The sequence below is a fragment of the Castor canadensis genome, chromosome 2 (genome assembly GCF_047511655.1).
Source record: "Castor canadensis chromosome 2, mCasCan1.hap1v2, whole genome shotgun sequence".
In the NCBI taxonomy this organism is placed as follows: Eukaryota; Metazoa; Chordata; class Mammalia; order Rodentia; family Castoridae; genus Castor; species Castor canadensis.
Window position 1 is genome coordinate 171800630 of NC_133387.1, and position 13960 is coordinate 171814589.

Here is a 13960-nt window from a genome sequence, read left to right on the forward strand (position 1 = left end):
TGAGAATAAACATATAATGCATACTGATATTTCTGTCAATAGCAGATCACGTATCTGATGGTTTATACCAAATCTCCTAACTTTAGACAATAAAGCTTTGCATGGAACTTGTAAATTATTAAGAGCCAATAAAACTTAACTCTGCTTCACTTTTAGAACATGAGTAATTTTGGAAAACCCAAAAGAGTATCTTCCTATCCATGACTTATATGACCATGCCTTTCATTTAATCTCAGTTTACTATAGTTTGATCTTGACTATTGTCCCAAAGTGTTGAAGGCTTGGACCCTGGATATTGTTCAGTACTGAGCCATTATTAGGTAGGGCTACAGGGAAGGAAGGAAGTTAGGTCCTTGCAGCCTGGACTCTTGAATGGGTTTTTTCTTTTTTCTCTTTTGCTTCCCAGCCATTATAAGGTGAACAGTGTTTTTCAGCCACCTCAACTTGATAAGCCCCTTACCATATTCTTAAAAGTGTGGGATAATTTACCTTGGCCTTAAACCTTCAATCCTATGACCCAAAATAAAACTTACCTAATTATAACTTGATTATCTCAGTCATTTTTTTCACAGTAATGGAAAGCTGACTGGTTCACATGGAAGTAGTCTCTGAGCGGAGGACCTCAAACTCTACGGTTGGTTTATAGGTATCCAAGGTTTTGGGGCATGTCAGAAGGGATTCACCCCATCCCTGGGTCACTACAGGAAAGATGCTCCCCTCGTGGTAGATACACATGGAGGTAGCCTCTTAGGGGATGCCCTAAAGCCTTTGTAGTATGTCATATGCCATCTTCCTCTCTCTTCAAAACATAAAAAATAAGTCCTCCATACAGGGATTCCACCTGGGCTGTATTTTTCACCATGGGAAGGAATTTGACCACCCAAGTCCACTGCTTGATCCTAAAATACCCCACAAGACGGCATGTCATAGAGTACCAATGGTTAAAAACACTATCCAACAATTAGACCTACTCTGCAGAAGGTTGAGGAAATTGTTAGAGATCCCATATGCCCATGAATTTGCGACTTTATGCATCAATCCAGAGACAGATCATAAAACCCACAAGAAAGTTTCTACTCCAGCCATTCTCTCAGATCTGACCCCTTTCAACTTCTAATATGAAAATTCCCTACTCTGAACAGAGACAAACTAGTTCCCTCATCTAAGAGGGAGAAAAATTCCCTACCTAACTCTTCCTGTTAAACCTAAGGCTCATGTCTACATTGAAGAATGATTGAACTGCTTACTCTCCCTCTTCCCATGCAGGACAGCATAAGATTACCTTTTTAGTTTAAGATAGAGTCTTAACCTAATTCTCTATGTCTATAGCAAAACAGCTTTCCTAAGAATATCATTCAGGTCTTAGTGTCATTCGCAAAAGTAGGCTGAGAACTCTGTTGATTCTGCATTTTATGACTTTGACTACTTGTGTTTTCTGTAGATTTTTGGTCAGGTGCTCACTATTTAGGAAACTAAGTTTTAACAAAGTCATAATTCACTTAAGTATTTATTATGTTAGCCTTTTAAATGTCTACCTTGTTTTAGGTAATTTTAATATATTTAACATTTTAGATCTGTGACTAGAAATGTGTGGGCTATGTGTCCAAATGTTATCTAAAATGTTACACATTTACAGAATTAAAGGCACATAGACCTAACGCCACGTACAGTGACTAGAAAGTACTGTCTTTAATACAATGTACCTTTTATCTGGGTCTTACAAAAATGAGACATTTGTCATTCCTGCTGTTTATAATCAGTACAGTTCAGGTAGAAAAAGAAAAGAACTGGCATTTGTCAGTCCTGTTGTTTAAAACCTGAGCTGAATCTATTTTTTATTTTGTTAATGGTACTAGCTCTTTGCAGGCTTGTTTCCATGTGCTCCCAAATGGGATTTGACTAGCCATGCCCAAACATTGCACTCTAAGAAAGGCCTCTCTGATAATTAAAGTGATCAGACATTGCTTATCTAGAGCATATATCTGCACACAGTTACGTTCTTTACACTAAAAATTTGAATGCATCCTAGAAAGATAGCAAGAGAGCTTGACAGTGCTGGTATAATGCAATCAATCATAATTATTCTTAAAGACTGTATGAAATAAAAATATATGCTTTTTTCAATTACTAAACTGTTTTTCAAAATACTAACCATGACTAGTCTTTTTGTCATCTACAAGTATTCTCCGAAATATTTATATTCAGTCTTATAGAGAATAACTTGCAAGTAATTGTTTATCCAATGAGTTGGTTTTCTTAAAATATTTGTTCTTATTGTTTTTTAAAAAATTTTCCTTATAAAACTTTATAACTGCTGTCTGTTAGCATTTTGCATAAGTATAACATAACAGTAACAACCTGAGGAATGTTTTGAGACCATGTCTATAAGACAGAATTATACTTAAGCATGGACTTCAGGGAACTCCACTCTGACACTCTTTCTAAACTTCTTAGTTGATTAAATTCAGTAAAAGTTTTCTTGGCATTTTTCACTTGTATATGTTGGTTATTACAGCTTGTTCCCTTCTCCTGTCTTAGTTTATCCCTGGCAAGGATACTTACAAAGCCAGATTGGCTGACATCCTGTTTCCCTGAAGATTGAGCAGAAATTCTAACAGGTATTTAAAACTATAATAACTGAGGACCTGGAACCTCCTATATACTTCCGTTTCCAGCCTAGCCTCTTTCTTTTGGTGTGGATAGCCCTCCCGTAATCATGGTTAACGTTCCTAAAACCCGCCCGACTTTCTGTAAAAAGTGCGGCAAGCACCAGCCTCGCAAAGTGACCCAGTACAAGAAGGGCAAGGATTCTCTGTGTGCCCAGGGAAAGCGGCGTTATGACAGGAAGCAGAGAGGCTATGGTGGGCAGACCAAGCCCGTTTTCTGGAGAAAAGCTAAAACTACAAAGAAAATAGTGCTGAGGCTTGAGTGTGTTGAGCCCAACTGCAGATCTAAGAGGATGCTGGCTATTAAGAGATGCAAGCATTTTGAACTGGGAGGGGACAAGAAGAGAAAGGGACAAGTGATCCAGTTCTAAGCTCCATTTTTTGCTTTTTTATGAAGAAAATAAAATCATGAGGTCAATTTCAAAAAAAAAAATAAAACTATAATAACTGAAAATAGTAACATGTGAACCTGCAAATGCTCTTGCCTCTATTTTGTATGTGTCTCCTTTATTTGAGACATTTTCTTCTCAGGTCATCTTAGATTCCTAGAGGAATGGGACTGAGAGACAAAGTACTAGTGATAAGAGACAAGACACTCCCAAGTCCAATCCTGACCAAAAGGGCCAACCAGACCTTACCTTAGGCCAAGAACATTTAATTATACATACAAAACCCCCACCTTACTCCTAATCCAGCTATTTGTCTTATTCGGGCTTCTAATTTTTAACATATTTGTTAAATTTCTCACTTCCAGTTTATAGAGTATGCTTGTCATCAGACAGCACCAACAACATCCCACCAGTACCTCTTTGTTATGGATATCATGGCCACTTCATTTCATGACAGCTGGTCTAACAATAGAAAGGCCATTTCTCAGCAGCCATCTCTGCCTGAGGCTAACCAAATTCCCCATGTCCTGACAGAGAGCAAGACTCTGGACCCTGAGAACCTGTGCCTTACCCCTGCCAACATCAAGTACCTATTGATTTTGTTGCCTGAACCCCTGAAATAATTCAGGGTGCTAAGCCACTGGAGGAAATATTAAGATAGTGAGAAATGAGGAAAATTCAAGGATAATTCCCTTTGAGAGGACAGAACCATACTAATGACCCAATCTGTATAAAAATTGACATAACAGGCCATGCCTGAACCAGTGACCAATACCCAGTATCAATGTCAAGATAATGTTTCCTTATATCCTCCCTATAGAGCCCCTCTCCATATCAAGGTTAACCTGAAAGGACAAAGAGAATGAAATGCATGCACCTATGACTGCCTCACCTCTTTGAGGTCTATTGTCCCAGTTCAGGCAGTTTCCTTTACATAAACTGGCTCATGCCTCTAGTTGTACTTATGCTAATAAATCACTGTTTACTATTTCTCTGTTTGTCACAGTTCATTTACTGCACTAGGAGCAGTATCCTGATCTTGGATGCTGTATCCAAGGACCAAAGAGCAACTATCATATCCTAAAACACTGATGACAATACCTCTCAAAACTCCAATGACGTTCTCTGCAAAACTAGAAAAACAAAACCCATTCTACAATGTATCTGGAATCTCAAAGTTCTAAAAAGACAAAACAATCTTAAAAATGGACAAACCTGGAGGACTTACACTTACTGATTTTTAAATTTTCTACAAGCTACAGTAATGCCAAGAGTGTGAAACTGGCCTAAAGACTGGAATATACACCCGTAGAATTAAACAGAGACCCAGAAATAGATACATTCTTCTATAGTCAAATGGAATTTTACGCAGTACCAAAATGACTCCTTGAGGAAAGAAGACTCTTCAACAGTGGTGGGAAATTGGCTATCTAAGTGCAACAGAGTATTTTTGTTCTTTTCATGCAACATATACAAAGATGTATTTTCTAGTATAAATTAATTGTACAAAAAGTTTCATTGTGATATTTCCATTTATATGTATAATGAACATTGATCAAATTTAATGTTAATCTTTCTTAAGCCTCATCTCCCCCCTCCCGTATTTTATTTTAGTGGGTTTTATTGTGCTGTTTTCACATACATATAATATACTTCGATCATATTCAGCACCATCAGCCTTGCCCTCTCCTTTCTCCCTTTCCCCTTCCCTCCACTTATTCTGTTCCAAAGCAGAACTTGGTTTATCTTTCTCAGAATGATCTCAGAAAGTCGTTGCCTGTGCCCATGTCTTCAAGGATTTTTTTCTGTGATTTCCTGTAGCAGTTTCAGTTTTCTCCATGTCAATTCATAATCCTAGCATGTGGTATGCATCTGAGGTTTCAGCTAGGCAGGAGGCCTTAGATGGGAGGATCACAGTCTGAAACTGGACCCGACAAAAATGTAAGACCTCCTCTAAAAAATAACTAACAAAAAATTGGGTTGGGGGCATGGTTCAAGAATTATAACACCTGCCTAGCAAGAACAAGGATGTGAGTTCAAATCCTAGTACTTCCATAATATTAAAACATAATTAAAAGGTAACACATACTGGCAAGTATGCTTAGAAAATGGAACCCACAATTGCTGAAAGGAATATAAAATGGTTCACACACTATGGAAAGTAGTATGGTGTTCCCTAAATTAAAAATGGAATTACCACATGATTCAGTATTTCCACATCTGAGTATATCTTCAAAAGAACTGAAAAGGGATTCCAGGGTATATTTGTACATACAGGTTGATACAGCACTATTTACAATGTAAAACATGGAGGTGACTCAAATGTCCTTTAACAAATGAATACAGAAGCTAGTACAGTATAAATATACAATGGAATAATATGCAACCTTAAAAGGGGGGATAAATTTGGATACGTTACAACATGAATGAGCACTGTTAACCTACAGTCATTATGGATTATTACTGTGGATTACTTTTTAATCTTTACAATGTATTATTAACTATTTTTTAAAGCTCTCTATGGAACAATATAAATTCAAATAAAAGTGCAGTGTCCTTTTTGTTGATCATTCTTCGCAAGGCATCTCTGATTTATTGGCGAGGTATCTCTTTGGATCCTTTCTCTCCCATGCTCCAATTACCTCACTAAAAGACCCCAAAACATTTCAAATTCTTATTTTTCTTTGTTCTTCAGCTCCAACCTAATCCTGGTGGTGCTCACCTATTATCACAGTGCTTAGCCGGATGGACAAGAAGATTGGCAGTACAAGGCCAGCCTGTACCTCTTATGGAGAGTTTGTGTCACAAAAGAAAAGAAAAAATCAGCCCCCAACTGCAACCAATCATCTCCCAACTCCACAGTTCCAAAGATTTCCTCTTTCCAAGGAAAAAGAGCTATTAAATGGTTTTCTTATGCAAAAAATTAATGCAACCAAATCCTTGGAGATGAATACATGTGTCTTCCAGGAACAAAGCATAGTGAAAATCCAAAGTAAATATATAACATCATATTTCATGTTCAGTGAAATATAATGAATAAAAAGAAGCAGACTGAATGTATACTAGAAAAGATGGTAGACATTTTAGTTAAGAAGGCATATGACTTTCCTAAACTGTTCATCTCTGAGCCTCAGAATCCAGTTGGTATAATATATGTTTTTACAACCTAGTATATTCTGATCAATCCTAAAAAGGTAAATACAATATATCTGACAAAAAGCATTTAATGCATAGTATTAAGAGGCAGAAGGTGGGTTGTATTTAATAGTCTATGAAGAAACATCAGTATCATAATGCTGGCTTTGAAAGTCACATATTCCTGTCCAGTAATAATAGACAAGCAAATGCAAAAATGGAATATTTGACACATGACAATTGACAAATAAGAACTCTGTGCCAAATGGCGCACTATCAATCAAGTATTACTTCATTTAATTGTTGGCAGAACCACTCATTATCCTTCAGTACACAGTTTATAATGACAGTTAATTGATTCATTAATATTATTCTTATTTTTTATTGTGCTGAGTAGGAGTACACTGTGGCATTTACAAATGTTCTTACAATATATTTTAAACTTGTAAAGTGGTGAAAGGAAATTGTGAAAATATGAGCAAACATAGAAAACTTATTGTAAAAATGTTGGAAACAAGATAATTTCCAAACTTCACAACAAAAAAAGAAAGAAAGATACTACCACTAAAATATATTCATTAAACTCAGAACCTCCATGTGCTATAATACAGGTACAGAGTTTCTATTCAAAACTTTCTCTTGCTCAAAGTTTTTCTCAGGGCAATTTTAACATCTTTGTTCCTCAGGCTGTAGATTAAGGGGTTCATCATGGGAACCACAACAGTATAAAAAACAGAGGAGATCTTTCCCTCATCAGTAGAATTAGCTGAGGAGGGTTTCAGATACATAAATGCACCTGATCCAAAAAACATAGAAATAGAAATTATGTGAGAACTGCAAGTGCTAAAGACTTTGGACCTGCCCTCAGTGGACCTCATATGAAGGATGCTGGAAACAATGAAACCATATGAGATAAAGATAACAAAACTTGGCAAAATGATGTCTTTTCCCCCTACAATGAAAACCTCCAGTTGAGTGACATGAGTGTTGGTACAGGAGAGCTGAAGTAAGGGGACGGCATCACAGAAATAGTGGTTGATGATGTTACCATCACAGAGAGTCAGTCTCAGGAAAAAGCCAGTGTGGATCATGGCACTAGAAAATGCCATCAAGTATGACCCAAATACAAGGTATAAACAGACTTTCGGGGACATGACTATGTTATACAAAAGTGGATTGCAAACAGCCACATAGCCATCATAGGCCATGGAGGTCAGCACATAGCATTCAGAAATTACAAAGAAACAAAAAAAGTAAAACTGGGTCATACATCCCATGTAGGAGATAACATTCTTCCTTAATATGAAGTTCATGAGCATTTTGGGTGTGATCACAGAGGAATAGCAGAGGTCTATGAAGGACAAGTTCATGAGGAAAAAGTACATGGGGGTGTGAAGGTGTGAATTCAGCACAATAAGAATTATCAGTCCTATATTCCAGAAGGCAGTGACCATATATATCATTAGAAACAGGAAGAACAAGGGTACTTGGAGTTCAGGTTGGTTTGTTAACCCCATGAGAATGAGTTCATTGACCAAGGAGCTGTTTGCAGGATTCATTATTTTGTAAGAAAATCTGTGGTGACAGAAAAAGCATGACATTAGAGGACAACCCAGATCTTCCAAGGATATCTTCTCCCACAAATACGAAATATGTACTGGGAATGACTGAAATTAACAAACATGAATCCAGACAACCTGCCTTAAGTGCTACAATGAAATTGCCTTCTCATTTTTAGAGGTTTAACAACAAAGAACAGTTAGGAGCATCACAAATTCAAGGAGCCAAGACCCATTCTTTTACATGCAAACAGGATAATTAAGAAACAAAAGGAGGAGGAACCAGAGTTACAACCAATTTATTGATTGAATATAATCTTCTTTTTCATCTCATCATTCCTTTATTGCTTCACCCTTCCCCTCAGTAATAAAATTGGGGTTTGGAGCTCTAACAATGTGGAGCTGACCTCCAATGTTGATCACATTATGATGGAGTTGGATCCATGAACTTTGTTTCTTATCTAAAACAAAAGATGCAGAGTTTAATAATGGTTAAGTTACCACCCCATGTCATAGGAAACTCCTAAGTCTAGAAGAGGGTTTTATTTGTCTATGGCAAAGAAACTTATTGGCTATGACATTGCAGCCTTGGAATGCTCTCTCTTCCCCTTCAAAGAGATTTTTGGACAAATTTCACTCAAATTATGTTTTTTAACAAAATGCATAGAAAATTACATATGTTAGGACACTGGACTTGAGTTCAAAACATGAGGATATTATGCTAAACATAGTAAACAAGGCAGTGAAAGAAATATACTTCATGACCTCTCCTACGTGTACTATCTAAATCAGCTATATTTACGTAAGCAGAGAATAGGCTGATGGTTGCCAAGGCCAGTGAGAGAGAGAATAATGTGGTGGTGTTCAAAAACTACAAAGGTTCAGTTACATGATTAGATTCTGAGGATCCAATGTACTGAATGTTAATAACAGTTAACAACACTCTACTTTATAACTAGAGTTTTGTAATGGGATACATCTTAAAATTTTCTTCTCATTACACATATAAACATATTCAAAAACACAAAGGTAACTGTGTAGAGGTGTCTGATATGCTAATTACATTTTGGTCAAGTCATTTCGTAATGAATGCATTTATCCATGAAGCAGGTAGTACCCTTTATATTTAGTGCTTAACATGTAATCATATCTTAATAAATGTGTGTTTTTTTAAAAAAATGTAAGACATTAATATGAATAAATTTCAAAATTTACTCTCTTTGGGAGAAAGAATTCTGGCTCTTCCTTGTCATTTTATTTTACCTCTGAGTTCCTGAAAGGGCAATATCAGGTTCTAAGACTTTGTTGTTTTTCAAATTTAAGAAGCAGCACATAGTTAGTTTTTCATATTCTATGGAAATCTTTCTGGGCTACTACACATAGTTTATACTGATAATTCTTAGTTCTCTGATGCATTTGAGAGAAATATACACCCCTTATTCTCACCACATTTACCACCTGTTAAGATACCAGGTGATTTAATATGAGTTTAATGACATCAATCTCCAGGCTGTAAGCAAGATGGAAGCTTTCACAGTCTTTACAGAAAAGATTCAACATGCAAAAGAGAAATGATGTGTCTGTGTTTTCATGGCTTGTCTTTAGTTCTTTAGGGACACAATATTTTACTCAGGTATTCCCTTCTCTTTAGAGATTTTATATCCTTCATGCTTGAGGCAATATTAAATTCCCATCTTCCCATCACCTTTCTCTCTTAAGGGAAAATGATTGTTTTTTTTTTCTATCTTTTTCCCAAATCTTTAATAGTATATTCCACAGAGTCCAACTTCAAGCTTTCTATATCTTTACCTAAATTTTTAAGGAGTGTAGCACCTTACTTCATGTATTTTCACACTTGTAATATCTCAAAAATCTCTTTTTATGTGTTGCGTTTTTAAAACATTTTGTTTTAAATACTTACTGAAAATTTCTAGCTGAGTATCCTACTGAGTTCTTAATGCTGAAACTTAAGTGATAAGATCTGTGATTTCTCATCCCTCAAAAAGAATAGAGCTACAGAGTTACAGGGTCTGTGTTTGAATCCTCCCTACACTTTATAATCGTGATTCATTGGACAAGTTATATAAAGTATCTGTGCCTTAGGTTCATCTTTGTGTATGAAAGATAGCAAAAACAGCATGTATTTCATTGCATTGTTGTGGTGCTTCAACGAGAAAATATAAGGAAAGTGGTTGAAATAATGCCTTGTATGTGGAAAATAGAGAAATGACAGCTGTGAGTTCAGACACTATTGGATGTATGAAGGGCTTATCTCCAGATGTATTTCTCATTATTTGGAAATATTCTAAGTTGAAAACTTATTTATTTATTTATGCATTCATTCATTCATTTATTGGTAGAACTGGGGTTTAAACTCAGGGCTTTATGCTCAACTGAACGACTCTACCACTTGAGCCATGCCTCCAGCCCTTTTTTTCTGTTTTATATGTTTGTTTGTTTTGAGATAAGGTTTTGCTTTTTGTCCAGGCCATCATTGACTGTGGTCTACTACTCTAAGCTTCCACATAGCTAGAATGACCGACCTGCATCACCATGGTTTTTTTGTTAAGATGGGGTCTTTTGAACACTGTGCTGACTGGGCTAAAACCATTATCTTTGCTTCCAATATCAGGATCCAATTACATAGGCTCATAGGTGTGATACACTGGCATTTGACTTGAAAACACACTTATTACACCTAACCCACCAACTGTCATAGCTTGTCCTACCCTAACTTAAATGTGCCTGCATTCATACTTTTTAAAATAAAAAAATTATAATTTGACCTGCTATAAAATATGAAACATATATATTTATGTTCTCACTATTGACTATGCATAACTTTTTAATTACAGTGTTCCTATATAAACCATAAATTTTTTAATCTATCTCTTGTGTAAATAAAGTGCATAGTCCTAACACACATTCCCCCATCTTGTTTTATACTTTGTTACTGGTGGTAAATGTTGTATAGAATATCAGTAGACATTCATCAAATATTTCTGAAAATCCATTATTCTCTAGCTGAAGACTTCAGAATCTTTCCTAATTTTCACATTAAAAAGCAGAATATCTAATCTAGTGACTTCCATCACTTTACAAAGGGCACATAAATTTCAGCCACCTATTAAGTTTTACATAACCTTGACACATCATTGCGCTGGTTTTGAACTGTTATTCTAACATTTCCCCTTATAGTCACTCATGCGTAACCATCTACATGTTGCCAGAATACCTCTGAACACAGTTCTGTTCCTCCACAGCTCAAGAAATTTTAACTAGAAGGACATCAGCAAGATGGAAGAATATAAGTTCTTACATTTAACTAACATCATAGAAGGTAAAATAAGCAACTACTCATGAAGAGACTGCTTTGTTGATCCCAAAGCATGACAAGTGGTCTGACATACATATGCAATCCAAAGAATTATAGAAAGTCTGCATTGGAAGTGTCAGAGAAATGGTCTCACTTTGAATGCATTCTTCTTGCCTTCCCTCCATGTTAGCATGGTCTGCACAGAGAGTTCCTCAGAATCCATGGTGTTTGCAGTGGGAAGCTCACAGTAGTAATTGCCTATATTTTGGTGGTTGCTCTGTGTACTTACTAGTGGGGTGACTGATCACAGTTATCAGATGACAATATAGCACATTTGTACAGACAAGCTGGTCACTCTTAGAAGCAGTGGGAAATTCTAAATGGCCAGCCTCAGACCATATAAAATGCCCCATCCAGGGAGAGAGACAATCACTTCTGCACATTTTGACAAAGACTAGGGATAGTTCTGCCATGGCCAGTACTGAATTCGACATGAAAACTCTATCAAGTGCTTTGCTTGGGCAGAGAAGCAAGCCTCAACCACATATTCTTGTTGAGCATAGCAGTTGGTCTTGTCACTTGCTGAGCAGTGACTCCATTGATCTTTGAGCCTCCCCTATAATCCTTGGCAAGTACAAAACTCAAACAATAACACTGGCCAGAGAATACATACTGTGACCTGGCCTAGTCAGGTAAAATTGGGGCACACATTCAGTTTCTGTGCATCATTCCAGAGGGAGTTCAGCCAGTGTTCTCTCCAGACCACAGAGCTGTCAGCTGTTCCATGTAAAATCACAGGAAAGCCATCAATTCAACCATCCAAAGTCAGAATAAAACTCTCAACTATATCATGAAGACCTATTTCTGCAAAAAGTAGTAATTATGTTCAGCAAGATTAGCTAGCCTCAGAAAGACAAATATTTCATGTTTCCTCTTATACGGGGAATCTAGACCCCCCAAAAAGTTATGAAACATGAATGTAAAATAAGGACTGTTTGGGGTAGAGGAACAGCAGGAAGGGAAAAGGCGAAAGGAGAAAGTGTTGTGCAGGTGAGCATGATGAAAGTACTTCATATACATATATGAAAAAAATGATGAAAGCCATTAAAAGTGTTAAAAATAATAAATATGTAATAGACTAAAATAGGACACTATACCTTCAAATGCACAGGCTCCAATGCAAGGACACAAGAATTACAGTCAGGAAATCCTGTCACCTCTAAAAGAAACAAATCTCCAGCAATGGACCCTAAAGAAATGGAAATGTATGAAACCACAGGCAAAGGACAAATAATAAGTTTAATGAGTTTAAGTGAGTTCTAAGAATTAATGTTTAAAAATTGAATACCTCTTGGAAAATAACACATGAACAAAGTGAGAAATTTAAGAACTAGAAAGAACAAGTAGGAGAAGTCAAGATGGCAGAGTAACAAGCAGCCCTTTCAACTTCTTAGCAGCTCTGAATTGGCACAGTCAAACAAATGTGTTCTTAGCAATGTGTCTGACTTAGGGATTCAGTGACATCTAATATTGGACAGACATGGGGAAAGATCCAGACACTTTCATTTTTGGAACAGAGGGTGTGAAACTGCACGAGAGCTCATACCCTGGTGGTACAGAGGCATGAGAAGAGGGGGAGTAACAGAAAAGAAAAGAGGGAGAAATGCAGCAGAGACAAAACTGACACACAGACAGAGGCAGAACCGAAGGATAGACTGAACTTAGCTGATCTGGGAGCTGCAGAGCGTGCTGGTGCTTGTGAAGTGCTCTGTGCTTCTCAAGGTAAAATCCTGGTTCTGTATTGGGAAGACACATTGAGGTCAGTATTAAATAATATAAAATTGCTGAAAATACAAAGTTCAGTTGTATAAGCAATATAGAGTATCATTCACAGTGTTCGAGGACTATAAAACTGAGATGTAAATGATTGTTCTGGCTAGTTTGAGGGCTAAGAGAGCAAACCACTACTAACAACTGTAGGTCCATAAAATTGAGGCCCTGCATTCAAACCCCAGTATTGCCCAAAAAAAAAAAAATGTGTAAGAGGGACTGATTATCTAATATGATGATATGTAATAAAATTGTCATCTATTGACATAGACTTTTATAGGATATTTTATCTAAGTCTCATGGTAACCATGAAGCAAACGTCTACACCAGTTGCACAAAGCAAAAGCAGAAACAGTTCAAAGCATCCTGTTAAAGGAAAGCATGGACCCTAGAGCAGGCAGCAAGAGAGAGAGAAACAAAGTAACTGCAAAAAGCCAAAGACAACAAACAAAATAGCCACAGTGAGGCCTTACCTGAGGGTAATTATCATGAACATAAAACAAATTTTCCAAAGCAAAAAAGTCAGAGTTACTAAATGGATAGATAATAAAAAATGCAACAGTGTTCTCTGTACAAGAGTCATATCAATTTTAAGTGCACACATAGACTTAAAGTGACACTGTAGAAAAAGAAATTTTATGAAATTGACATCAATGAGAGCTGGGATTACTATAGTTATAGCAAACAAAATAGATATTAAGTCATACATTATAAAGTGAGATAAAGAGGCCTGGCACAGGTGACTCAATGCCTGTTATCCTAGCTACTCGGGAGGCAGAGATCAGGAAGATCACGGTTCAAAGCCAGCCCAGGTAAATAGTGTGTGAGACACTGTCTCGAAAAGCCCATCACAAAAGAGGGCTGGAGAAGTGGCTCAAAGTGTTTAAAATGGAGTTTAAACTCCAGTACCACCACAAAAAAAAAAAAAAGAGATTAAGAGGAATACTGTATAATGAGAATATTGATGATGAAAAAGTTATAAAAATTGTATTAATGCATGCCATAATGAAGTACCTTAATGTATAGAGCAAATATAAATAATGAGAGAGTGATTGCAATAAAATA

At 36.6% G+C, this 13960-nt stretch overlaps 2 protein-coding genes across 2 annotated transcripts; one reads left to right on the forward strand and one right to left on the reverse strand.

The window, feature by feature from the left end:
* Positions 1 to 2661: 2661 nt before the first annotated feature.
* LOC109677265 (large ribosomal subunit protein eL42-like) lies at positions 2662 to 3089 on the forward strand. The gene has a single exon (XM_020153342.2). The coding sequence runs from the start codon at positions 2717 to 2719 to the stop codon at positions 3035 to 3037; it is 321 nt and encodes a 106-aa protein (XP_020008931.1). The 5' UTR covers positions 2662 to 2716; the 3' UTR covers positions 3038 to 3089.
* A 3727-nt stretch (positions 3090 to 6816) lies between these two features.
* On the reverse strand, positions 6817 to 7749 carry LOC109677257 (olfactory receptor 8B8-like). Its single transcript, XM_020153337.1, has one exon. The coding sequence runs from the start codon at positions 7747 to 7749 to the stop codon at positions 6817 to 6819; it is 933 nt and encodes a 310-aa protein (XP_020008926.1).
* Between the last annotated feature and the right edge of the window lie 6211 nt (positions 7750 to 13960).